The sequence below is a fragment of the Netta rufina genome, assembly GCF_964035555.1.
Source record: "Netta rufina genome assembly, chromosome: 2".
Lineage (NCBI taxonomy): Eukaryota > Metazoa > Chordata > Aves > Anseriformes > Anatidae > Netta > Netta rufina.
In genome coordinates this window covers 212,554-240,187 of record NC_140124.1, presented here as the reverse complement: position 1 = coordinate 240,187, position 27,634 = coordinate 212,554, and the positions used below count along the sequence as shown (strand labels likewise).

General features: G+C 41.2%; 1 protein-coding gene across 4 annotated transcripts in view; it reads left to right on the top strand.

Annotated features, from left to right (window-relative positions):
* SMARCD3 (SWI/SNF related BAF chromatin remodeling complex subunit D3) overlaps positions 1-27,634 on the top strand; it is a 98,649-nt gene that overhangs the window by 19,830 nt on the left and 51,185 nt on the right. The window contains exon 1 of one of the 4 annotated variants that reach the window (XM_084281402.1): positions 19,516-19,558. The exons of 2 other annotated variants lie outside the window; for them this stretch is intronic. In XM_084281402.1, the coding sequence (XP_084137528.1) occupies positions 19,547-19,558 (12 nt within the window). In that variant the 5' untranslated portion in view covers positions 19,516-19,546. Of the gene's footprint in view, positions 1-19,515; positions 19,559-20,640; positions 20,779-27,634 lie in introns of those variants that run through there. One more of the 4 variants, XM_084281401.1, reaches the window with a different exon arrangement.

Below are 27,634 nucleotides of genomic sequence, written 5' to 3'. Positions count from 1 at the left end.
AGGAAACAAAGTGTACACAGAGAGTCTATATCTGGGCACTCCTTTCTTATGCCTGAAGGGAGAAAAGGAGAGCTGTGTAATAGTGACAGGTCTACTCGCACTAGATCTACCAAACAAGAAACTGTTAATACAAATTATATGTAACAGGCACCACTTCTTCTAAACCCATTGTAATGCTCTTCTAAAGGAGCAGACTTAGATCTAGCAGGGATGAAGGGATGATAAGCGGGATCCAAACATTGTTTGTTTGTTTGTTTTAATATGTGGAATGCAGACGCAGTAGTGGAACAGTGGTGAATTCAAAGTGACTGCAAAAATTTTAGAAGCAGCATTCTGTATGTGTTTGTATATATTATGTATAGACATTAATAAGCAGTGTTTGTTCTTCAGTTTTTAAGTTTCTTCATCCATCCATCCATCCATCCATCCATCCATCCATCCATCCATCCATCCATCCATCCATCCAATCACAGCCTCCACTCCTGAGCTATCACTTCTTTAGAATTCAGTGAATGTTCAGGATCAGAAAGGATATAGCGCAGCACTAACAGTTACTGTGTAGGTGATATTGCAGCTTTCTGTGAGGGGGAAGAGGTTTAGGAGCTGGTAACTGCACTGTTGCGACAGGAATCAAGAGAATTTGTTAAATCTTTGTAAGTCTTAAGAAGAGTCTTAAGTCTCTTTCATGCTTTGTCTTTGGGTCCCTGCTGCAGTCAGGTTCCTAAGCATTTTTATTTTGTGAGACTGCAAAAGGATTAGAAGCTGAAAGACTGTTAACTATTTTAGATGTATGTAGTCTATTCTTCAACAGCTGCCAGACAGAATGGAGTCATTTTCTGAAGGTAGTCTAGACTTTGGTTTGAAATGTCAGAGAGCTGTGTCCTGTAAGCATGCAAGAGGGTCCACTGAATTGGTACTTTGATAGATAAATGGGGTTAACGTATAAAGGAGGACATAGGAAAGAACAATTAAAAGCCTTCAAAAAAGGCCATAACAAGGAGAAGGGTGTAGGCCTGCAACTGATTGTTCTCTAAATTATTTCTAAAGATGAATTGTGATTGTTGACTTTTTGCAACAGCTTGGTAGAGGCAAAGCATCCCAGAGTTAAGTGAGATGATAAATAAATGGGAAAGCTGTTGTAGGTGGGGTAAAATCAGCAAATGGATAAGACAGAGGGATGCAGAAAAAGTGGATTTTATCAGAGTAAAAAGTACTTGCCAAGTTCAGAACAGACAGAATTGTAGTGGCAGGAATTTGATTAGGAAGAGAAAGGATTAACCCAAATGGCAGAAGGAGGTGGAGAAACTGGGGAAAAAAAAAAAAAAAAAAAAGGCATTAAAACAATCTGGTAAGTGGAAGAATTGTTACAAGTCAGATGAAGTAGCAAAGGAATCAGTTATGTTATAGACAAAAGAAGCTTTTCTAAAGAACAGAACTATGACAAGCGTTTTCTTTGTAACTTTTTTCTTCCTATATTCTGCTTGCCTTATTTCTTATGGGTGAAATGTTAGTGGTTGACTTTCCATTACATATACTTTACACTATATTTTTAACTTTGTTTTATACTTGTTTAGAGTAGGTAAATATCATACTCCAGGTTAATATCTGAGATCTTAACTACGTAAATTTAAAGAAATAATCTTTATAAATATATATATCTTTGGGTTTATAACAAAAATTTAGAAATTCTTTCTCTGTATAACCTTAGCAGAGAGTTGTGCCTATTTGCCATCACTTTTATAAGTAACATTCAGCATTGCTGTATCATATGTGCATGTACTTGTTTGTCTGTAGCATCTGAGTGCTAGGGAATCTCTTTGAAGAATGAAGCACATTTGCTTCCTAAAAGAGAATAGAGTAAAATTTCCTACAAGAACATTGTTTCTATGGTTTCAAGTTGCAGGCTGAGTATAAATTGGTCAGGAAACAGGTGCTGCTGATGGGGTGCAGAGAGTAGGAATTTGGTGGCTATTCAAAATAAGCATGGCTAGACAGCTGGTGCGCCAAGTCCACTGCCTATCATGATGATTAGTGCTCTCTCTGTTCCTGTGCTCCCTTTCTATTTCCATCTGTTAACTTCACTTCTAAACTATAAAGGCCAAAGACCATATAGTTTTATCTGTTCCACCTAGTACTCTCGAACCCTAGACACAACCAAGCACCAAGAATGGGAAGAACTGTGGAATGTGACAGGTAATATGATATAACATGCACTGAGTAACTCTTTTCCCTGTCACAGTTCACATCCACACACGAACACACCTCTCTGCTATTTGAGTCTTACCAGCATATTCCTGCAAACTATTTTTTTTTAAACACTGAACACTGTAATGATTCAACTTATGTTTCTTCTACCCTCTGCAATTTTAAGGTGCAGTTAACAAGTCCCTTGTCGTTTAGATCTATTTATTTTTCTTCCTCTGGGAGTACAGGCAGTATATTACTGTGCATATTGTACAGTTCCATGACCTTATTGCCAAATGCAGTTTGTTGCTCTGAGCTGTTCTCTGTCAACTTGCTGTGTCTATAGTATGGTGAGAGATGAGGAGGGGAAGCACTGTATTGTGCTGGAGATGGATGTTTTCCAGTTTTGCAACACTCAGTTGCTGAAAAAGAGCCTGTTTGAAAACTTAATTGTCCAGCTGAAGCCTGAGCACTGTAATTATGTCCCTGTGCCATCAGTTGCTGTGCCTAGCGTTTCCATATTCTTGTGATTTCATGTATGTATTTATGTACTAGGAGAACGGAAAGCTGAAAAGGTTAGAAAACTGTCTTACCTTCTACTGTAGACATATAATTCTTTCACCTCAGGATTTATCTTCCACTGCCTGCTTGTGTTTTTCCAGCCTAAATCTTCCAACATTTTAGACCCACTTGCTTTTTTTTTAATCCTCTGTCCTTACTGGCTGTGAAACTTCCCCAAAATCTTTTGAGAATTTAATCATGTCTTTTATTCCCTTGTTTAGATCTCTGAAGACGGTAAAAACAAACAAAATAACAAAAGACACAAAATACCCTCTTGTGTATAACAACCATTGTCAGAGTCTTTAGTAGCTAATTTTTCTTCCACTTGTTTTTATCATGTTTACAACATTTTGTTTATAACCTCTCAGCCAATTTTTATTTTGCTTAGAAGTAACATACAAATTATGTTCATGTTAAGAATTTCAGACATATGTTTTACTACATTACATTCAAGTTACATTTGCCATTTTACCACTGGCTGCCATTTTCCAAAGTCATTGATGTTTGCTGTAATTATGTACCGTTTGAGATTAACATTGACTTTTCTTGGGGGTAATCTGTTTGTAATTGTTGTAATTATTCTGCCAAATAAAATCATTTAAAAAGACACTTGGGCCTTGTCTGGCAATGCTTTTTTTTTTTTTTTTTTTTTTTTTTTTTATAATCAACAATATTACTTACCACTTTCAGTTCCATTGTGCTCTAAGTCTGTTGTGGTTTTATTCACTTAATAATTGTTCTACTAGTTTAGTTGAAATGAGAGGTGAATTTATTAGCTGGTCTACGCCAAGACAGCTCTGTTTTCCTTCTTTGGTTATGTGCTTTCTCCACTCTCCTAGTGCTTTTTCTGAGACTCTTTCTCACGTCTTATATAGCTTTGTTTATTAATACATTCTTCAGTCAGTATTTACTTATTATCAATTTGCTCAAACTATAGATACTTCTCAAATGATTTTCACTGAGACCAAGATGTAATTGTATCATTATTAATATTAATCAAAATGGGCTTTCAAAAAATCTTTTTTCCTGATAAATAAATAGGAAATCCTGTTGGTTTTCCTATATTACAGAAGGGCAAGTGTACTCTAGACGGTTGCATTAGTCTGATCCTAAGTTCATACGAAGCTCAAGGATAAATTTTGAAAGGGAAAATAACTGAGAATGAGGAAGATATAATGCTAGATAGGATTAAAAAAAAAAAAAAAAAAGCTAATGTTTACTAATCTAATAGTTTTCTCAGCTAATTTTCTAAGCAAAGGAAACAGTATACGTCTTATTTATCTAGACTTCAGCGAAGCCTTTGATGCAGTGCTATCTGAAAATTTTGTTTGGATTCAGAAAACAGATAATAACGGAAGAATTGCAAGGCAGGTGAGGAAAGATGACAAAGAAGACAGATTGTAGTTTCTTTAGGATTTATCTCGGGATTGATGCTGTTTGATATTTTTGCTGATGCCTATGGCACAAAAAAATAGGAAGTGTAATAATGAAATTTGCTGATGATGCAAATTAGGCAGGTATCATTGAATCAGAAGAGAGTAAGATCATATTGAACTAGATGTTCAATATGATGAAATCATATTTCTGGATGAAATCAGATGAACTCTGAATCACAGAATCATAAAATGGTTTGGGTTTGAAGGGACCTTAACGATCACCTAGTTCCAACCTCTGATGACAATACAGTGCACAGTCATGCTGTCATGGACTTGCAACAGGAATCAGCACTGTAAGCTGGAGGCTTACCTAATGACAGTGAATTAAGAAGGAGAAAAAACCTAGTGTATGAGCCCACTTGCAGGAGAATTTGGGGTTATTACCATCAAGAATATAGTGGAAAGTAGCTGGGAAGCTAGGAAAGTTTGACTGCGTGTTCTGCTGATGAGAGAAGTATTAATACCATACCAGTACCTGGCCTTTGAGATTACAATCCTGTTTATCCACGTTCCTGACAGGTTAACTGGGGCTGACAGAGGAAAACCCAATGGAATGATGAGAAATTGGCATTTTTATTTGAAGAGACCAAATACAAGTTTCACTTGTTTAACGTAGCAAAATGATGGCAGAGTGTGGTTATGACTGCTGTCTGTAAATGCTTCAAGACATAAACAATAAACATGAAGAACCGCTAGGGACAAAGTTGGTAGAACAAATGAGAATAGCTAGATGTACTTAAAAGTAATTCAAAGAATTTTTTTAGCAGATGTCCTATAGGAATACCAAGCCTTAAAGTTCAATGCAATAACTTTATGTCTGAAAAAATTATATACTACATAGCTGCTTTTGATTATACAGCGCTAGACTTTCACCCAGTGGTTCCCCCATCTGTGTTCTGTCCATTAGTCATGGCAGGTGAGTTCTTCATGATGCTGCTACCAAACATACTCCAAACTGATCATTCTGATCAACAATCATGAAGCTGTTCAAATACCAACTATCAACTACCCCTTTTTGGTCTAGGGGGCAATAGATGTATGTGTGTAGGGGGGCTGTTGGCTGGTCTTTTTTTTTTTTGGTTCCCAAGGATTCCCTACCAAGGATTCCTTTGTTTTGTCCACCTTTGAAAAACAGAAATCCATACCCCCAACAGTCTCCTCTCTATTTTCCTTCCAGAACCAAAGTCTTCCTACTAAAGTATAATGCTTTGCAGCCCTGCTTTGGCCCTTGGTTGGAAATGAAAGGATTAGCGTGGACTGCCTGTACCACTTAGCTTCTCTGCTACGAGGACGTGAAAAACCATGCACAGATATCACTGGACATGCTGTGGAAAATATATTTTGGGAGGATGGAAAAGTGAAGGCAGAGGCACAGTGGGGCCTAGTAGCTTACTGTGAGGTCACAGGACTGTGCAGGGTTGAGTAAAATGCAAGTATAGTTGATATTTGCATCCTATATTGTTACATATATTTTCCTCCATCTTTTGGTGTCCCTGCTCTTGCCTGTGATTGCTTTTAGAGTAGTCAGGACATAAGTTTTTAATTATGTCTGTCTCTGCAGAATATTATTTGGAACCTCTAGAGACAACACTTTTCTTTGCCTTTATTTATTTTTTATTGCCTTTATTTCAAGTCTTCTTTCTTTATGCATTCTACAAATTGCTTCATTCCAGATAGATTTGAAAAAACAGTTAGTGGAAAGATCTAATTTAAAAGGGTATGTCTATGACACAGTTACGTAAAATAGTAGTTGAAGATCCATGAGTCAAGAAGAATGTAAAAGGCTAGAGTATAAAAGCTGTATGATACTTGGTAAGTTTCAAAGGAGAACTGGCATCAATTTGCATATGCAAATTCCTTATTCCTATATTGTTGTAGCAATCAGATATGTATTCTTTTTCCAAAATAGAAAAAAATTAAGAGACCCTTTTTGATCAGCTTAAGCTTGTTTGCAGCAGATCTGCACAGTTTGCCAAGAAAAAACATTCCAGCTAGAGAAAAGCCGTATCTTTGTCATGTGAAGTTCCATACAGTTCATGGAGGCAAACAGAGCAAAAGGGACCTTTGGGAGTTAGTTATTTGTCCTGACCCAAGTTAGAATCAACACCAACTACATCACTCTGAGCAGATGCTTGTCTAACCTGTTCCTAAAGACCTTCAGCGATGGAGATTCCCATCCTTGAAGTGTTCAAGGCCAGGCTGGATGGAGCTTTGAGCAACCAGGTCTAGTGGAAGGTGTCTGTACCCATGGGACCATGGCCAGGGGGTTGGAACTAGATGATCTTTAAGGTCGCTTCCAACCCAAACTATTCTGTGATTCTATGAAACATCTGTACCTTTCCTGCTGTACTCTTCCTTAATATCTAATCTAAATCTTCCTGGGGAAAATTTCAATCCATTAGTTCTTGTACTATGGATACGGAGAGTAGCTCTTTTTCGATTTGCAGCAGCATTTTGGCTGTAATTTTCTCTTTCCCTCCTTAGACTTTACAGTTCTTGTCACACTTACTGTTCTCCCCCAAACCATCTTTCTCCCACACAGATTTTCTTTGACACACGGAGTCCCAAATTGCAAAGAATAGTCTGGTCGAGACAATTCAGATAGCAGAAGAATTACTTTGGAAGGGAAGGGTTTCTCAGCAATATTTGAAAAATTTAATTTTGCAGCTTTAGGGAAATCTTGAGCTGCGGCCATTTGTGCCCTGCAGAGGAGGAGGAGGGGTGGGGAAGAATACAGACAAAATGTGGAGAAGAAGAATATGAATCTAGAACCCATTGTCACTGCTTATGTTGCCACCAAGGGGATGAGAGAAGTGGGGCAGCTCTCACTGTTACTGCTCTTATGGCTTTTTTTTTTTTTTTGTCTCTTTTACTTTGTGTCAGTGTAGTACTGTTAATTCACATTCAACTTATGATGTTGTACCACCAAACATTTTTTTCTGAAAAAAATAGTCAGTTGTTCTCCTTCCTCTGTTTATGTATTTGTTGATTCCTGTCTTGATGTGGAAGCTTGTGCCGTTTCTGATTGAATTTATCCCATTCTTTCAAACCTTGTCGCCAGCTTCTCAGGATTTTAATTTTGATCCTCTTTCACAGCATACCTCAAACCCCTCCAAACTGTATGTTGCTAGGAAATTTAATAAGCATGTTCTCTAGTTCATTATCTGTATTGTTAACGAGAATACTAAATAATTTTGAACTCAAGTACATATTGTCATTTCTTTAGAATAAGCAGAGCCTCAATCTAGGGACATTTTCTGTCTGTTTCTCAGTACATTTTCTACACCATATTGCATAAATTTCAAAACTGTTGAGAATAACTTTCTGAGCCTTGTTGACTTAAGTGAAAACTGTATTCCCCTTTGTAGCAAACCATGTAGCAAACTGTGCCCCTTTGTAGCTAACATTATTTTCATGTACTTCTTTAATTATGTGTATGTAGATCAAAAAAATGAAAGCTGCAAGCATATCCCAAAACAACTTGTACCTTATCTTTTGTAGCCTGACCAGTGTAGTTTAACAATTTTAAAAGCTTGAATACCAGTATAGAAGTAAAAAAAAAAAAAAAAAAAAAAAGGCAAATTTGTGGGAGAAAAGGTGGCCTCCTAAAGCTCAAGTAAGGAGGAAGAATGTCAGGCTTTCCTTGAAATGAAATGTGTTAGGAATACAAAGTGAGGCTGGAGAGAGCAATGGAGGGATGGAAGGAGGTCCCCACAGTGTGCTCGGCCTCCAGGAACTAGTAAAGGCACTATACAAGCACTGCAGAGTCAGTCCTATGCCACTGTCATGTAGACCACAAATGGCTGGGAGCTGCCAAGATAGTCATAGCAGCTGGGGAAGAGAACGATACTGGGGTTGAACCATGCACTTTTTTTAGAACACAGTTGTTTTCATAGAATCACAGTATGGTTTGGGCTGGAAGCAACCTTAAAGATCACCTAGTTCCAACCCCCCTGGGCATGGTCCCATGGGCCATACCTTCCATTAGACCAGGTTGCTCAAAGCTCCATCCAATGTGACCTTGAACACTACTAGGGATGGGACATCCACAACTTCTCTGGGCAATTTGTTCCAGTCTCACCACCCTCTATTTCTTCCAAATATCTAGTCTAAACCTACCCTCTTTTAGTTTAAAGCCACTGCTCCTTGTCCTATTACTACACTCCCTGATAAAGAGTCCAATAAAGACTAAAGATAAAAAGATAAAGACCTGAAGATAAAGTTTTCTATGCTTTTATGAGAAAATGTGGGAAAAAGAGAAAAAGAAATGATTTAAAATAAAATTGTATGAAAATTTGGGAGAAGCCATTCTTGCGCTGTAAGCTTCATCCTTTTGTGTCGAGGTATTACATACTCATTGTCCTTCACAGCATTGCGGTGTGTGGAAGAACACAGGAAATAATTAATTCTTAGCTGGGTAATGTTGGTCAAGGCAATTCCATCCATATGTATCTTAGTTTCCACTTTAAAAAAAAACAGTATAAATATATATATGTTTTCTGAAGTACTTTGAGAACTGCAATAGTACTAAGAAAGAGCTGAGTCTTACTCCTACATAATTGGTTTTTCCTTCAGGACTTTTACTCATGCATTCTGTGGCTGCAGTGGATGCCATTCCGTAACTGTCAAATGGCTGACCTTGTAATCTGACATTCAAGAAATCTCTTTTTCTTACAAGAACGTCCAGGTAGAATACACTACATACGCTATTGTATTCCACCGAAATTCATTAACGCTTCCTAACAGATCCTCGTGCTTCATAATGCAATGAAGACGCCGGTTCTTCATGGGGAGGGGAGCAGCTGTACCTCATTGCCCTAACTGATTAGGTATTATATATAATATGTTAAACAAGAAGTCCTAAAACCTGCATTCCTAACGCAAACCGTCTTGGTTCCGCAGCGCTGGCCACGCAGGACCGGGCCGGGGCCGGAGCCCGTGCAGCGAGCACTGGGGGCAGCGCTGCCGGCCGCGCCCGGGGCCGGCCTCGGAAGGCGGGCGCGGGGCCGGGGCTCGCAGCGTGTCCGCTCTGCCCGCTCCCCGCAGCCCGGCTTCGGCGGCGCCTTCTCGGGGGCGGCTCCGGCCCGGCGCTGCCCGCGGCCCCGGGCCCCGTCCCCAGCGGACCGGCGGAGCCGTCCCCGGCCCGCGCAGCGTCGCCCCCCCCCCCGCCGGGCCACGCGGCCCCGCACCTCGCTCCACACCCCGGCCGCCCCGGGGCGTGCGGGCTCTCGCTGCCGGTCGCAGCCCCCGGGGCGCCGGCTCGGCGCGGCAGGGGTTAAGGCCGCTCCCTCCCGCCTGCCCGGCCGCCTCCGCCCGCGCGTCCCCCGCTAGGCCACGGCTGACCTTCACGGCAGCCGCGCCGGGCATGCGCGCGGCCGCGCTCGGGGCCTGCGGGCGGCCCGGCCGGGGCCCGCTTGGGTCCGGCGCGGCCCCGGGCGGGCGGCACGGCCCGGCCCGGCTCGGCCCGGCTCGGCTCGGCGCCCGACCGCGGCGCGCTCGGGACCGCGGCTGGCGCACGCCCTGCCCGTGCCGGGCGCGCCGTTGCCATTCGGTGCCGATGGTGCTGGCGGAGGAGCGCGGGGGGACGCGAGGGGGGACTGCGCGCCGCGCCGCAGCCGGCAACCGCGCCCCGCCACAGCCGCGGCCGGGGGCGGGGGGGCGGCGGCGGCCTCGCCCGCCGGCCTCGTCCTGCGGCGCGGAGCCCTGCGGGGGGCGGGCAGGGCCTCGTGGTGCGCGGGGCCCGAGCCGCGGGGTGCGGCGCGGCCGGGCGGCGCTGCGGCTCGCAGGCGCTCGGGGCTGCTGGCGGTTGTTTGCCTGAAGCCTTCTGGAGCAAACCGCTACTTGAGCGTGCCTCGAGCTGCGCGGGGCCATTTCGTGAAGTAGCGTGGTAACGGGGTTCCTCGTCAGGGACGGGAGTAGCAGGCTCTGCACGGGCTCGGGTCGGTAGCCCCACCGCAGGGAAAGCTGCCGCTTCCCCACCAAGTGCGGCAGCCGAATGTTGGTGTGGACTTTAAAGAAAAAGCCTGTCGTCTTGCAGGGAGGTTGAGAAGGGGCTCACAAGATGGGAGCCAGTGTTAACTGTGAGTTCTCGTGATCTAAAAAAAACTTGAGTACACAGTCCCAGTGCCACCTTGCCAAGCATGCTGACACGTAACAGTTTGGTTCCAGATCACAAGTACCATCAGTTCCAGTCAACCAGAACCTCAGGAACCATTTAGTTCATGTCCTGAATAAGGTTGTGCTGCTTTGCGAGGCATACTGCTTCTGAAGGACTGAGAGGGGGAGGGGAGATGTAACACCCACTCTCCCGAAATTTCTGTAATTCCTGTGGGTATCGCAACACAGCAGTGCCTGGGTTGGGGTCACCCTGAGAATCAGTGGAGATTGTTGTCTTCATCCCCATGTTCAAAAGGCCGTATGATCTTGATTTAAAGATCAAAGCCGAATTTCCTTAAGTGGTATATTCTTTATTGCAGCGCTGGATGCACGGGGGATCCTTCCGCCTATCGTGCATGTTTGAAGTGACAAACTATCTCGTATTTATACAGCGAAACAATGAATATTCAATCAGCACCTATACATATTCATTACCTAACCCCGCCTACCCTCGCTTCGTATGCTAATCAGCTTATCAGTCCTTGCGCTTGTGCAAAGCCTTCCAAGAATTGTGGGCCAGGGTCTCCAGGATGTGGGCAGTGGTCTTTGGGAGGAAGGCCGTAGGTCTTCCTCGTAATGCACTTTCTTAATCAGTTGTTTTCCAGGCTGTAAAAATGCTGAGTTGTCTTTCGGTTTAACTGGGGGGGTCGGCGGATAACAGGATGTCTCAATTAACAAGACATAACAGACAGTTGACTCAAGTTATCTCAAGTCTTAGCCTGACTGAGTGTTAACGGATAATGGGGTGTTTTCAAATAACAAAATGCTTAAACGTAACAGAAGGTCTACAGATAACAAGATGTTGTTTACTTTGTCCTTGCTAACTTTTAATCACAAGTTCTATTCTATCCTAAAGTAAGTTTATACAATATCAAACCACAAGCTTTATTCTATCCTAAAGTGAGTTTATACTATATCATTCCCCCCTTTTCTGGAAAATCTAGTAAATTCTTTTACTTAATACGAAAATTTTCTTCCCAGTCTTTATGATATGTACCCCTCAATACCTTACCATGCACATTTGTCAAGGAGGTTAACATGGACATTCGTCGTAACAATTTCCAATTCCAAACAAGTAACACAAAAGACAATATTAAACTTATACCAACTAATATCAATAAAACAATAATTGGGTGACTCAATGTGTTCAAAATTCCAGTTACAGTTGGCGACCATCCAAAAAGTGTATCCCACCAGTTGTGACTTGTGTCCCGTTTTACCCTTTGCAAAACTCTGCTTATTTCCTTTGTATCATGATGGACAGTAATTAGAGTCTTCTCTCCACTTTCCTGAATACCTTTTAAAATTCTAATCAGGTCTTGGTGTCTAACTAGTTGCTTCACTAGTGTGAGGTTTATCCCAATAGGTGTAGGTAGTAACTTATGATACATTGTGTTGTTAGACTTGATCAGCTGGTGGGATACCACTGGTGCCAAATATAGAAAATCACACCCGACGATTCTAACAAAGTTACAAATACAAAAATTAGAATGATTTCTGTTATGGAGAGTTATATTCTCCTTGTCTATTTCTACAAAATCACAAGCAGTTCTTAAACACACGCACCCTTGACCAACATATACAAGCACAGTCTTTAGACTAGTATTTGGATGAATTTCAAAGTGGCAGATACCTTGCTCTGTGTCAAAACATACATCCTGAGCATCAATTGTATTACTTTCACAAATAAATCCTTGTTGTTCCCGTGTAACACATGATTCTAGATTTACAGACTGCCATTTCCCATTCTCCATCCGTGCCCATGTTCTATGCTCCGAAGGATAAAGCACTGTCTTCTCATGGTTTAATCCTAGTGCAAGGATCGGGTGAATAACATGAACTGTGGCATTACGTATAGTAAGCACGAAGGCAGTAGCCATGTTAACAACGGGATCATAAGTAAAATTCACCAGGGTCCACCAAGACTGGAACTTCTTTTCAAAATCATTGGTATTGTCCCAGACTGCCTTTCGGACTTCAGCTGGAAAAATGCCTTCACTTCCTTCCCTAATGATCAAGGCAGCCATTGCCTGTAACCATAACTGTGCTTGCATACAACTAAGAGCTAAGGATACATTATCTTGTGCTCCTAATTTTTGCCATTCTGATGGTTTACATAAATAGTTACCATTTGTTCGCCAGATGACCATAACTGCTAACTTTCCATTAAAGTTCTTATCCTCTGTTGTTACGGCTTTAGTTCAAGGCTACCCTCCATTCTCTATTATCACAGAGGCACCTTCTTGAATCACAATTACAACTATAAGCCATAAAAACAAAACAATTCTATGAACAAATTTTCTGCCAACCATATTACCAAATACTCCCGACCATAATGTCCTCATTTTGTTCGACTAAGCTTTAGTTTCAGTTCATCGTCACCTAGTGTTACTTTCCAAGGAGCTCCTGGAGCCTTCTTCACTCGGGAATAGTGGATCCAAGCAGCTTGTTCTCTAATCTTGATAGCAGTGTGAGTTGTCAGCAACACTTGATACGGTCCATTCCATTTTTCCTCTAGGGGTTGTCCTGAAAAAGTCTTTATATATATATAGTCCCCAGGCTTAAAGGGGTGGATTGGTTGATCCAACCCTCTAGCCCTGGTCCCTAAAACAAATTTATGTACTTTATTTAATTGTTTTTGAAGTGCAGTTATATAAGTATATAAATATTCTGATCCCAGCTGCGTTAGATCCTCTCCGCTAAACAGAAATTGATATGGCCTTCCATACAAAATTTCAAAGGGGCTCAAATTCTCTTTTACTCTAGGTTTAACTCTAATTCTGAGTAATGCTAAAGGGAGGGATTGAGGCCATGACAAATTAGCCTCTTGTCCAATTTTAGCTATTTGTTGTTTAATTAAATGGTTCATTTTTTCTACCTGTCCACTTGCCTGTGGTCTATAAGGAGTATGCAGTTGCCAATCTATCTTTAAGATCTTACTTATCTGTTGCACCACTTGTGCACAAAAATGTGAACCTCTATCAGAAGACATTGCTACTGGAATCCCGTAGCGTGGTATTATTTCATTTAACAAGACTTTAACCACTTCTCTTGCTTTATTTGTTCGACAAGGAAAAGTTTCGGGCCATCCTGAAAACGTGTCAGTCAGAACCAGAAAATAACAATACCCCCCTTTTCTAGGGAGTTTCGAAAAAATCAATTTACCACTGTTGTCCCAGATAAATTTCCTTTACTGATTATTCCAAATTTTATTCTATTCCTGGTATTGGGGTTATTAAATAAACAGATGCTACATTGTTGAGTTACTTGTTTTCCCCAATGTGTTTTATTGTGTTCCGTAAGAACTATGGGCCATGTCAAATTAGAGGGTATTATTACACAGTTATCTTTTAAATATACTCATCTATCTGGTTTCATTTTACCTTTCAAATGTTCATGTATATAGTTTGGATTTTACTGTCTGGTATTAAAGACGATGTCTTCACCTCAGTTATTTCAGCTGCCTGTTTAGCCTCCTGATCTGCCAATCGATTTCCAATTTCAAAGTCAGCGTTCCCTTTTGGTGTCCTTGACAATGAATGATAGCTACCTTTTCTGATTGTTTTACAGCCTCTAACAATTTTAAAATTTCTTCAGCATGGGTTTTTTTTTTTTTTTTTTTTTTTTTTTTTTCTGTTTTCCCTGAGCAGTCAGCAATCCACTTTCTTTCCAAATTGCTCCATGAGCATGTACCACGCCGAATGCATATTTAGAGTCTGTCCAAATATTTATTTTCCTTCCTGCTGCTAGTTCCAGTGCTCGTGTAAGAGCAATTATCTCTGCTTTCTGGGCGGATGTCCCAGGGGGTAATGGTTTAGATTCGATTACCTGTTGAGCAGTTGTAACAGCATATCCTGCCTTACGTTGTCCTTGTTTTACAAAGCTGCTCCCATCAGTATACCAAGATTCATCAGCATCTTCTAAAGGTTCTTCCTTAAGATCGGGTCAACTAGAATACACAGTCTCCATTGTTTCTATACAATCATGAGTTATAGGTTCATCCAGAGTTCCGCTAAGGAAAGAAGCTGGATTTACGATGTTAGTGACCACAATTTCCACATCATCTTGTTCTACTAATATTGCTTGATAATTTAAAAATCTTTGTGGTGAAAGCCAATGGTTTCCTTTTTGTTCCAAAAACTGTTGAGACCATATGGGAGACTAACACTGTCATTTTCTGTCCCATTGTAAACTTCCGAGCTTCTTGTATATTGATAACAACAGCTGCAACAGCTCGAAGGCATCCGGGCCATCCTTTACTTACTTCATCTAATTGTTTAGAGAAGTAAGCTACTGCTCGTTTATAGGGACCCAATCTTTGTGCTAGTACTCCCAAAGCTATCCCTTGTCTCTCATGAGAAAACAACCAAAAGTGTTTCGAGAGATCCGGTAATCCCAAAGCCGGAGCTTGCGTCAATTCTCGTTTAAGTTGTTTAAAGGCATTTCGTGCTTCTCCAGTCCAGACTAACTTTGACTGATTACTCTTTATCAATTCATATAGAGGCTTTACCATTAGTCCATAATTATAAATCCAAAGGCGACACCAACCTGTCATTCCTAGAAAGGTTCGTAGCTCCTTTACCGTTTGGGGTTCTGGAGTCCGGCAAATGACTTCCTTATGTTCAGTTCCTAGTTCTCGCTGACCTCCCGAAATTCCAAATCCCAGATAGGTCACACTTTGTTGAACCAGCTGGACTTTCTGTTGAGAGACTCGATATCCATTTAAACCCAGAAAATTAAGGAGACTTATAGTCCATTGAATACAACTCTCTTTAGTCTTGGTAGCTATTAAGAGATCATCTACGTATTGTAACAAAGCCCCTTCAGTGTCCGGAGGTATCCAAGTTTCAAGTTCCTTTGCTAATTGGTTTCCAAAAATAGTGGGGCTATTCTTGAATCCTTGAGGTAGCACTGTCCATTGTTAGCTGCGTCTTTCTGCCTGAGTCAGGGTTTTCCCATTCAAAGGCAAATAGATTTTGGCTTTCAGTGGCTAAAGGCAGGAAGAAGAAGGCATCTTTTAAATCCAGTACGGTAAACCAGACTTGACTATTCCTTAATTTAGTCAGCAAAGTATAAGGGTTTGCCACTACTGGATGTATATCCTCAGTGATCTTATTTATGGCCCTCAGATCCTGAACTAGCCTATATCTTTTTCCATCTGCCTTTTTAATTGGCAATATGGGTGTACTATATTCTGATTCACATTCAATCAATAATCCATACTGTATAAATCTATCAATTATCTCTTTAATTCCTTTCCTATCTTCTATCCTCAAAGGATATTGATTAAACTTAACAGGTTTCTCTCCTGGCTTTAATTTAACAATTATTGGGGTCACATTTTTAGCTCTTCCAGGAACTTCAGTGGCCCAAACTCCTGGATATACTTTATTTATGATCTCTAAGGGTATTTCACTTTTAAGGTCTGTTTATATTAGTGCCAGGCTTAACACATTTATTAGTTGTTCTTCTCCTATCCTTAATTCCATTTTCCCTTTTTCAAAGATAATTTCTACTTCTAATTGTTCTAACAAATCTCAACCTAATAGAGATTTTGGAGATCCAGGTGGATATAAAAACCTATGTATCCCCATTTGTTTCCTGTTATAAATGAGGTCTGAATTTTGTAATATTTATAAAACAAATATTTCTAAAAGGTATATAAAAGGCAAGTAAACAGTGCTGGATGTGCAGGGAGTCTATGCTCCACCAACACGCACACACAAACATCAAACGTTCTAAATACATGTATACAGAGTATACAGATATTATATATTATATATTATTATTACAATATATTATATATATATTATATATTGTTTATATATTATATAGTATTATTGCAGATTATTATTATATAATATATATATCATATAATATACAATATACAATCATATATATATATATATAATTATATATTATATATTATACATCACATATTATACATTATATATTGCTTTACATAATAACCCGAGTATGACTATACATACATACAATCAGGATAGGTAACAAACAATCCTTTAAGTTCCATAACTTAACAGTCTCTATTCTCCCAGCCTGTTCCTCTTCACTTCTTTTTCCTGCTTCTTTACTGATGTAACTTCATAGTGTTGCTTTTTTTTTTTTTTTTTTTTTTTTTTTTTTTTCTCCTTTGAGGGCAGGCTCCCCTCTTATACCCTTCTCTCCACAGCAGTTCTTTTCAAAACAGCTTTTTTTATTGGTCAAACAACTTTGAATGTAACAACAACAGCAAACACCCAGAAACATCCATGCCTTATGGACTGGAGAACAAGAGAACCAGCTGGAGAACAAGAAACCGGAGACTGCATGAAGTCTCCTGAATCACCCTTCTTTGTTAATATCAACCATTTTCTCGACACGAATTACCACTCCATATATAGCATTTCCCCAAATTGTACTTCAAAGGTTCACGAAAATAAGCCTTTTTGGTTGCACCCTTTTGCCCTAACATAATCATTCCATAAAGGCATTAATGCTTGATTTAGAACTGAATACGTTGCCCCATATCAATAAAAAATTCACTTCTGTTCCTCTCCTAACTTCATTATAATCAGTGGAGGATTTGCTAGGGTAGATACCCCAGGTCCCCCTTAGACCTGTTGAAATCAGGGGCCGATGATTACCCTAGAAACAGGCTAGTCAATTTGTCGTCCGAAGCCAGGTCCAAACCATTGTTTTTTTGTTGTTGTTGTTGTTTTTTTTTTTTTTTTTTTTTTTTCTCCTCCTTCCCCATTATATTTCAGAGTTGGTTCAAAAATTCCACAGGGGTTTCTTTTAGACCTTATTGGAAGCATATTCTCAATTCCCAATTCGTCCAGATTTTAGTATTTACTTAACTGTTCATAATTTTCAGGATGATTAGGGTTTTAGTGGGGGTCGGTCAGGGAAATGCAATTGTCCACAGTTCCCTGAGCGATCCCATCGGCAATCTGAGCTCACACATGAACTCAGGTTGTTTTAAGAGTTAACTGCTTTTCTGTTTCTGTGACAACTCTCTGGGACCCATCATGATCCCTTTGCCCCAGAGGGCTAACACCCAAGATTTTAAGATCTCAGCCCCGGGCTGAGGCAGAACTGTTAACATTCCTACATCCTCTTTCCCTGCTCATTCAACTTCAAACAGCTCTGTCAAATACTACATGCCACACAACCTTTACCACCTTCAACAACCCTTTTAACACTTCCTTTATCTTTCTCCAGCCTGTACTTTTCTAATGCCAGCACCAAAGGCTCAGTCAGGGACCAACTTAATTCCGTACCTTTTCCCTCCAAGATGCTGACAACATTCCATTCTATTTTCCTTCTCAAAAACAACATTGACTGTAGCAACGTATTATGGTTTAAGGCTCCATTAAAAGGCCACTTTTTTCCATATTACAACTTATAAAGCAGCCACCATTGATAACAATATTTTATCAGAGTTTTCTTATTTTCACCTCCACCCGGGACCCCTCCTATATCCTTCCAATGACTTAAAATACAGCCCAACGTACTTTTCTTAGGAATTTCACTGCTTTCTCGCCCCCCCATTTTCTAATTCACAATTTCAGAATATATGTATCACTTACAAAAATGTGGGCACGCAGGTATCTTTCAATAGCGATGTCACAAAACTACTATTATTACCAGGAGATATTGCCAAAGTCACAATAACAATAATCAGAGTCAAATTCCACATGCGATAGGTCAGAAAACCAAAATATGTAACACTGTAACGATATCTTTCTTATAACAACGTCACAAAACTTATTATTATCACCAAGAAAATAGACAAAATCGCAGTAACAATAACCAGAGTTAAATACCACATTCCATGAGTCAGAAAACCAAAATAGGCAACACGATTCCAGATGGACCTTAAAGCGAGCTCTTTCCTTAAGGTCCCCAAATATACTTATGGTTCTTACCACAAAGTATATACCAAATACTGCCTTGCAGAAGATCACCTTCCGACTTACAGACAGTTCCAGATCCAGATGGACCTCAAGGTCCCCAGATATACTTGTGGTACTAACCACAAAGTATATACCAAATACTGTCCTGCAGAAGATCACCTTCCGACTTAACGGACAGTTCCAGATGACCGGTCTACCAGAAAACCAAACCAGAATAAAGAATATACTCACTTACAATGATGGGGTCCTTGTCTGCCTCTGCAGTGATCCAGTGAGTCGAGGAGTCCCTCCGGGAAATCCCGGGGGTACCCTAGGGAGTCCTGTCCCCAGCGGGTCCTGCAGACTGGCAGAGAGGTTGTCCCATCTGGGGTGCCAAATTGATTTAAAGATCAAAGCCGAATTTCCTTAAGTGGTATATTCTTTATTGCAGCGCTGGATGCACGGGGGATCCTTCCGCCTATCGTGCATGTTTGAAGTGACAAACTATCTCGTATTTATACAGCGAAACAATGAATATTCAATCAGCACCTATACATATTCATTACCTAACCCCGCCTACCCTCGCTTCGTATGCTAATCAGCTTATCAGTCCTTGCGCTTGTGCAAAGCCTTCCAAGAATTGTGGGCCAGGGTCTCCAGGATGTGGGCAGTGGTCTTTGGGAGGAAGGCCGTAGGTCTTCCTCGTAATGCACTTTCTTAATCAGTTGTTTTCCAGGCTGTAAAAATGCTGAGTTGTCTTTCGGTTTAACTGGGGGGGTCGGCGGATAACAGGATGTCTCAATTAACAAGACATAACAGACAGTTGACTCAAGTTATCTCAAGTCTTAGCCTGACTGAGTGTTAACGGATAATGGGGTGTTTTCAAATAACAAAATGCTTAAACGTAACAGAAGGTCTACAGATAACAAGATGTTGTTTACTTTGTCCTTGCTAACTTTTAATCACAAGTTCTATTCTATCCTAAAGTAAGTTTATACAATATCAAACCACAAGCTTTATTCTATCCTAAAGTGAGTTTATACTATATCAATCTTCATGATCTGCTCTTCGCTGCTAGCAAATACGGTGCCTTTCCTGAGCTTGTTTTTATTACTGGTGGAAGGCAGCAATTTATTTATTTGTTTCAGATCTGATTCTCCTCTGTTTGCAGTCTTGCCAGAAAATTCACAGCCCCTAGACAAGAATTTCAAGCAGAGGAATAGAATAAACCCCTCTCGTAACCTGGCAACATCTCCTCTATTGCTGTGTCAGGCAGACTGGGAAACATCAGCCCCTCGCAAGCTGCAGACACACATGGAGCTGTCGGTAAGCAGATCGTGCCCCAGGCCACTGCTGCCTGCTCTGCCATGTTGAAGGAGCCAGCGCTGCTGCTTGCGGAATGGCCGCTGTGCTGCCAGCACCCGGTGCCATACTAGCTCACGTCCAAGGCCACTGGAGCAGCAAGCGGTCATGGAGGCAGCCCCTTCCTGTGGGTGGCAGGTGGGCTCCACATTCCCAGCAGTGTTCCAGGATGACATGCGTTGCTGTGCAGGGCTTTGTGTGATAAGCAGCGAGCTGCTGATGTCTCATGGCAGCTGTGGTGTTAATAATTTGTCTGCATCTGTCAGTCACCTGGGGGTCTCTAATGGATCCGTCACAGCTGTATCAAAGCATCCCGAGGGCGGCCACCCCGCCAGTGAGGCTGGGAGCGAGGAAGCGAGGCAGGCGCTGTGCCGTCGCCATGCTGCCCCCCCGCCCCCTGCCTCCCGCTCTTCTCACACTCTTTCTTTCCCCTTGCTCTCACACGCTGTCCTTCCCTGTTCCCAGCTCTCTGCCTCCTGCTGTTTCTGCCTTGTCCGAAGGGGATAGTTCTCAGCCTTGCATGCTGGAAACGCTGCCAGCGAATGTTTCTGTGTGCTGCCTGCCAGGTCCCTGGGGAAAAGGCCTGGAAATGCAGCGCGGGAGGAGCAGTGGGAGCAAGGGAAAGCCATTGTTTCTCACTGCTCGCCTGCTGCATTTTCTAATGGGAAAACTCCCTCCGCGAGGTACCGAGTTTATGTCGCTGTGAGGCTGCCCCCTCCCCCTTGCCCCAGAATTTACCATCCCCTCGCGCTGAGGAGGAGAGGCTGCAGAGCCACTGCGAAAAAGCTGAGGCGTGTTTTCAATTTGCCTCCTGCTTATCTCTGGTGTTTGGACAGAGAGGTTTAAAAAGCTGGATTTTCTGTCCCTGCAGAGTAAACACACAGAACCCGGCAGCACAAACTATTTCTGGCTTATCAGTGGAGGAATGCAGCAGCTGAGGCTTAGCGCGAGTGGGCCGTCAGCAAGGCCCTGAAGGGGCCCCCTCCCCACTCCGCGCTATTAGAAGTGTGAGAGCCCAGCAGGACTCAGAGGGGAGAGTTGGAGAAAAAGGCAGAAAAGGGAAAGAAAGAGGAAGAGAGAGAGTGAGAGAGGCTGAGCAGACCCTGATGGCTACAGACGAAGTTACAGGAGGGGCTCGCAAAGCTACGAAAAGCAAACTTTTTGAGTTTCTGGTCCATGGGGTGGTGAGTCGGGAAAGTTAGTGAGCTGGCTGGCTCTGAATAGAGGGATGAGTGGAAACTGGAGGCTCTGTGCTGGGCTGGATCGGCTCCTGCAGTGTGCTCTTGGGGCGGTGGTAACTGCCTTGCCAGCAGAGCACCGGGGTCTGTGAAACCCCCAGAATATGCACCGATTCATTGATAATATCGGCTTGTGTCTGGGGGGTTGTGTGCTGTGATTTTTGCTTTGATTCTCCATGACTGGTGAATGGCATGCTATTGAGCCTGACCATGGTGCAGAATCTGCACTGGATCTGACCCAAATGGGCTTGTAGGACACTTTGTTCTGTAATCAAACTTGTGTTTTGAAAAACAATTCTGATGCAAGCCTGATGAAGTCTTGTGGTACTGCGCTCTGGTTCTTGTCTTCAGTCTGGGCTCTAATGTATCCTCTGGCTACTTAACAGGTGACTTTCAGGGGCTTGAAGAGATTAGCTGGCAGATCTGTAACAGTCTATGGGCACTCACCCATGAGAGAATTTCAGGGTGCCATGCTTATTAAATGAATACTTAATGTCTTTAGAAAGATGTCCTGCTTTTGTTTAAAGAATTAAGGCTTCGATCTCCATTTAAGGGGAAATGCTAATCCTGTTTTTCTGCCATTGGAAATGATGTTCTTTAAATGTCTCTCTAATGGTTGAAAGCAATCGCCATTTACAGCATTTGGATTTCTTGTATTGATATACATTTAACAAAAATAAGACCCAATGGGTGCAGATATTGTTTGGACAGAGATAGTCTGTTTTCTCTTGAGGATTCTAGCACCTTCTGTGAGACCTTTTTGAAGACATCAGCTGGACAGTCTTGTGCAAAGGTCATAGAAATCTGGGGGAGCTCACTGCAGGCCTCTAAGTTATCTCCATAATTCAGGCTTACCCCAGATGTGTTGAATCCAGCTTGTGTCCTTCAGATCCTGAGTACGGTGAGGTTTGCGAGGCTGAGGACTTCTCAGTGGCATTCTGGTTTTGTGAGAACAGCAAACAGGTGATGTACCAGTGTACAGGAGCAGTCTAGTCTGCACTGCTAGATGGGCAGATGGGCAGGAATGATTGAATAGCAGGTGTGCAGGTCTGTAATGGTGGTTTCATTGTGGACATGTGAGTTTATTAAGATGACCATAGTTGGGCAGAACCATAGGCAAGGTGGAAGGGGTGTGTGTATTTTTCCTTTTCCAGGGCTTCTGCTGGTATTTGCATACCAGTGGTCTTCCTTCAGTAACAGGAAGAGTTGCTGAGTTAGTTGGGTGAATTTGCTTCTTTCCCATGTAGGTGTGAAAGAAGCATGTTAGCCTCTTAAGCATGGGAATTTTTAATTTGGACCAGAATAAATGTAGTAGAACTTATCTCCATTATTTATCTGGATGCTAGAAGAGTCAGACTTGTCAGCACTGGGTGTTTAGCTACTAGTGGCATCTTACTTGTATATGTGTATTACCCTGCATACCTGCTTTTGTTCATCATCTTTTCATTACCTTAGTGAGGCTAGGGATTCTTCTCTGTTGTTCTCTTGCTGGAACACCTCTTCTAGGACCGTCTTCTCCTGTAGTTCTGCTTTTGCTTCTGTGTTTGTTCTTCACCTCTAGTTTCTTCCCGATCTCGGAATCAGTTTGATCAAAACAGATTGAGGTAGTCAGTCTTCCATTACTTACAAAAGATAAAATAATAAAAAAAAAAGTTATAACTTCATTTTATCTCTTCAAGTCCAGTATCCTACCAAAGGGAATGAGCCATCACAACCATTACCCTGAGTTCACACATTGCAGAGTCTGGTTACCACATACACTATGTCTGCATCTGAATGAATTAATTGAAAATTCAAAATGAATAGCAAACTTTTACAGAATTCCTTGGAATCAGATTATGCCCCCATTTCAGGGAAAAACTCCCTCTCAAATTATTTATATTTTATCTTCAATAAAATTATTTATTTGGTTATTAAAGGCATTATTATTATTTTTCAAAAATGGGGGTATGTAAATAGGGGTGGAAAGTTGTGAGAAAAATTCTGTTATGTGAACACTTAAATGGAAAGGAGAATTTTGTGGTATTTACTAAGGACAGTTAGATTTTGGATTCATTTGATCTTTCTGGAAACATATGTTCTTTTGCTGAGGTCACTTTGCCCTTTGCTCTTGTGCATTTCATCTTGCCTTTGTTCTTTTCCGTATTGCTAGCTTAGAAGATGTCTTCTTCCCTGTTTGTGTCATTCAGATAGGATGCCTCTGTAATGTAAGATCTCTTAATGGTTAAAAATCTTAAGTGCAATACTCTATCCTGCTTAAATTCTTGATAGTTTGTTACACCTCTGCTCAGCAGTTCTTCTAGAATGGGTAGATTTCTTTCAGTTATTTATTTTAACAATTTTCTAACTCCTGGTCTGTGGCATCAGGGTCCTGCACATTGTTTCTGTGGGAAGAGAGAAAGGAATTTTTTTCAAAGGTTTCATCCCTCACTTTGTCATTTTTTCCCCTCTCTGCTCTATTTCTAGCACTTTTATGGATATATACAGCTTTAATGACTACATTTATGCTGATTTATCTTATTCTTACGTTTCAGGCTTTCTTTGACATTTCCCTCTGGGTGTCCAGCTTTTACTTTAAATTCTGTTGACCAAAACCAAGATATTAATCTCTGCAGGCCATTCCTCTTCTCAGTTTCTTCCATCCTCCAGATCCTATCATAGGCCGCCCTGTTGGCTGGATCCCTTCACTGGATGTTTTCCTTGTCTCCTTTTTTTTTTTTTTTTTTTTTTTTTTTTTCCTTTCTTTCTCAAATAAGTATCTTCACATATAGCCTTGAGAAGATCCATAGTGCAGATCTTGTCAAAGCTTTTGTCCAGATGTCTGTCCTTTTGTGACTCAATTGCAGCAATCTTCTCTTTGGTACCGTGTACTGTTGACCTTGCCGGTGTCATCTTCCCACAAGAAGCTGCTGAGAAGTTCGTTTTCTTGTCCGGTTGTTCTGACCTTTTTAATTTGCTTTCTTTTTTCTATTACCACTTTATCTTCCTTCCAAAACCAATCTTCTTTCCTTTCATACACAAGATATACCTATAAAGGTCTATGTCCCTTTTTTAAACTATCAAGTCGTATCTGTATTTACAATATACTTGTTGTCAATTCAAATCACTTTCTTCCCTTAGTTATTCTTATTCTTTGCCCCCTGTGCTGTGCTTGGGAAGCTCTTAAAATAAGTCCTTACACGTATTTAGTTTCTGCTAATATGTGCTTTTACATAGGTTCTGCTAATCTTTACAGTTTAATACCAGTTATGCATTAAAAAATAGATTAAAGGACGGGTCTGGCTTTCCAGTGATGTGTATGGGGTGTTTAATAGATTCACCAGTGTTATGGAAAAGGGGATGAGCAGTGAATTTCATAAACAAATTTTGCATCTTCTCATACATAAATGAACTATAACCATGCAGGAGGAAGTCTCAGATGTTATTGTGGGCTGCCTAGTATGTAGCAGCAGCCACTGGTACTAAAAAAGCAAGTAAAATGTTAGCTTCATTAAGAAATGGGGCAGAGAATAATACAGAAGGTATTGCCAATCTGTTGGCGCATACTTATAAGATTTACTTTTTTTCATTTTGGTCGTGTGGAGCCATGCTCATTTGTGTGATAAATAAGCAAAAGGAGGGGTAACTCAGAGAGCAGTGATAGTGGGAGGCCTGTGAAGACTTCATCAGTAAGAGAATGGGAAATTTGGGGTGGTTAGGCCTTGTAGGAAATGATTATTTTTTGTTTTTTATTTTTTTTTGGTCATAATATCTAAGGATAGAGATTGATTAGGAAAGTTGTGAAATCTCTGACACTGGAGGCTCTTAGGAACTGGTTAAAGGAGTAAACATCTGTCTAAGATGATGGAGATACTGGTGACACTTTATTCAGACTAAGAAGGACTGGATGACCTCAAGGACTCATATTTCAGCATGTTATGGTATTTGTTTTTATTATAACAGGAAGAACTAGAGATACTTTCCCCAAATTGAAGAGTGGTCTATTTTCTTTCAGCTGGTCATCAGTCTGCAGAGATCACTACCAGAAGTAGTAAGGTGAAGAGATTACTAGGTTTGAAAAAATTGAACTTCATTAATGAGAAATATCTTACTAATTTTTATATTGTCGTGGATATAAATACTATCTTGTCAGAGTATGAACACTAGAAAGGGTAGAAGAAAGCCTCATGAACCGTCGTCATTGGGCAGTTTGTTCCACTTTCCTAATACAGAGTGGTCTGTACATCTGTCTGTGCTAGGACATTTTCAGAGAACAGTTTCTGGAACAAAGTCACTGGTTTACTGCATACGTATTTTCTGTTTTGTTCAGCAAGGAGATGCTTGGGGTGTGTGCAGGGCAGCCTGAGGAATTCAAGTGATGTTACCACAGTGAAAAAATGTGATTGGGAGATGGTACTTAAAGAAGTCTGGTGGAGTAAAAACATTGTACAGCATTCAGTCCTTTCAGTTCAAACCATTCTCTGATTCTATGATGACTTGATTAGTCTTTTCTTGGTTCTAGCCATGATGTTGCAGAGCTCTGTTCTCTCTCCCTTCCCAAGACCCTCCCAAACTCGTTTACAGAGTGAAGAGGCATATTCTCCTGGTTGTTCTTCTCACAAAATCCACTCCGTATCACATTAGATCACTATAGTGGGTGTGATCAGATCTACTAAAACCAGCAAGCTGATGGAACTCAAAGCTAGTATATTGGCTTTGTTTCAGTTCCAAAGGCTGGTTTTGTTTTATTTTTTTGTTATAGTTGTTTTGTTTTTGTTTTAACTGTGTACATTTGAGTGCTTTGGGGTTTGGTATCTAGTTGTTCAGAGTTCTGGATGGACGTGCGTGAAATAGAAAGGTGGTCACTGACCTTGTGTCTCAAGTTACAATTCACAGTTTTGTAAATGTAGTGTTTACCAAGTTAAAGATTTTTGGATTGTTATGAACATTTTTCAAAATGGGTGGAACTTGGAAGTCACAGCTGTGGAGCACTTGGACCCTGATTCTAGGATATGAGTGCTTTGGGGAAATGGAGGAAGGTAAATATAGTAGATGAGCAGTAAGAATGGAAATACTGATATTTCTGCTTACTAAGTCTTTAAAAGACTTAGAGACATTTAAAAAACAGGAAGCCATATGAGGTCATACCTGTAGTTATTAGAGGAGAGGAGAGAAGATGTCTACAAGTTCGTTTCTTATACTTAAAAGAATCTGTTTCACTGTTGGGGAACCATTTGTGCAGTCAGGAACCTGTTGCCACCAGGCAATATTATATGTTGATGTCTCTTGAGAAAAACGTCTGCAGTGGAAATATATAGAACACCTCTCCACTGCTGTTTCAATTCTTCCATCAGAAATTACAAGTTTACTTGAAGAATGATGAAGAAAAGGATGGAAAAGGCAATTCTCTAATGTAACAGGATGTTTAGGAGGGAAAGAAAGTAGAAAAGCCAAATGTGTGGCTTAAGAAGCTGTGCAGTAGAAGGTAGTGAAAGAGATTTAGCAGCAGTTGTTGGGGAGGTGGTCTTTTTGCACTGTCAGTGTGCTCAGTTTTGGAACGATGTATGCTAGGCCAATGATGGACTGTTTACAGATGCAGAAGCAGTGAGGAATGCAGGCAATCAACAGAATTCTTAGGGACCAGCATGCATGTGTTAAATATTGGTTGTGTACCTTTCTCTGTGTGCTGGACTGTTTGGCCTTGTCTAGCTGCTTTGCGAACAGACGAACTCAACTCATTGCTTCATCTGCTGAGAGCTGTAAGCGTGGTTCCTTCAGCTGGGGACATACTGTGATCTTCCTCATTTGTTATGCCCCACAGTGCTTTTGCCCTCTTTCCAGTAATGTTTGAAGTAGTGCAGAGTAACACATATGTGTATGGAATCAATAGAGGAAAAAAGGGGGTAGGTCTGTGTGTGTGGATGGAGGTTGAGTAGGAGCATCTGAGATAGTGATCTCCTAGGAAAAAGAATGTGTTAGTACTGTTCTGCTCTGCAGCCTTCACCATGGATGATATTTGTTCAGGACAGCTTCCATTCCTCTGATAACATGAGGAAGAGGGGAGAGAGAGATCCTAAGCTGTAGCCAGTGGCACTTCACAGATCTCTTTCAAAAGATGTAATTGTACTGTAATACTCTCTAGTGTTGTGGCAATTTCTTTTTTTTTTTTTTTTTTTTTTTCATTTTGTCGTGATTGTGAAAACCTGTGGTTTTTTTCTGCCACTGTGTTCTTTCTCACGTGTTTGAGAGCAAAATAAACTGTTAGGTAAGGTAATTGCTTGTGTGTTCTCCTTTTACAAAAGTTTAGCTAGGGAAAGCATTTCTATATCTGTTGGGAGTCTGGTGGGCTTATGTCAGTGAGATGGCAGCTGCATAGTGAGTAAGATTTTATCTGTATATGATACTGGAGATAGGAGTATGAGAAGTTAAGGGAAAGAGTGAGGCACATAAATGAGTGAGATTGCATATGCTGTCCACAGTGTTGCTGCTCTTGCTAGAGCTGTCTCATTTTTCTGTTTCATGCTTTCTCTACCTTTCTCTGTTTTACTGCTTAACAAAGGGAACTGAAGAAAGTTCAAAGATCTCAAATTTAGATCAAGACTAGATCTGGCTTGCTGATCTTGTTCTCCAGGCTTTAAGGTGTTCTTTATGAGAATCAGAGGAGTGGGTTTGCAGTCTGGTCCTTGTGGCCAGACAGTCTCCAGAGGAGATGAACATGAGATGACTATGTCCAGGATCTTGACTCTTCTGAATGCCTGTCAAATGTCCCAGGATGATTGACAGGCAACAGCCGGCCTAATAGTCTGTTCTTTGCTGGAAGAAG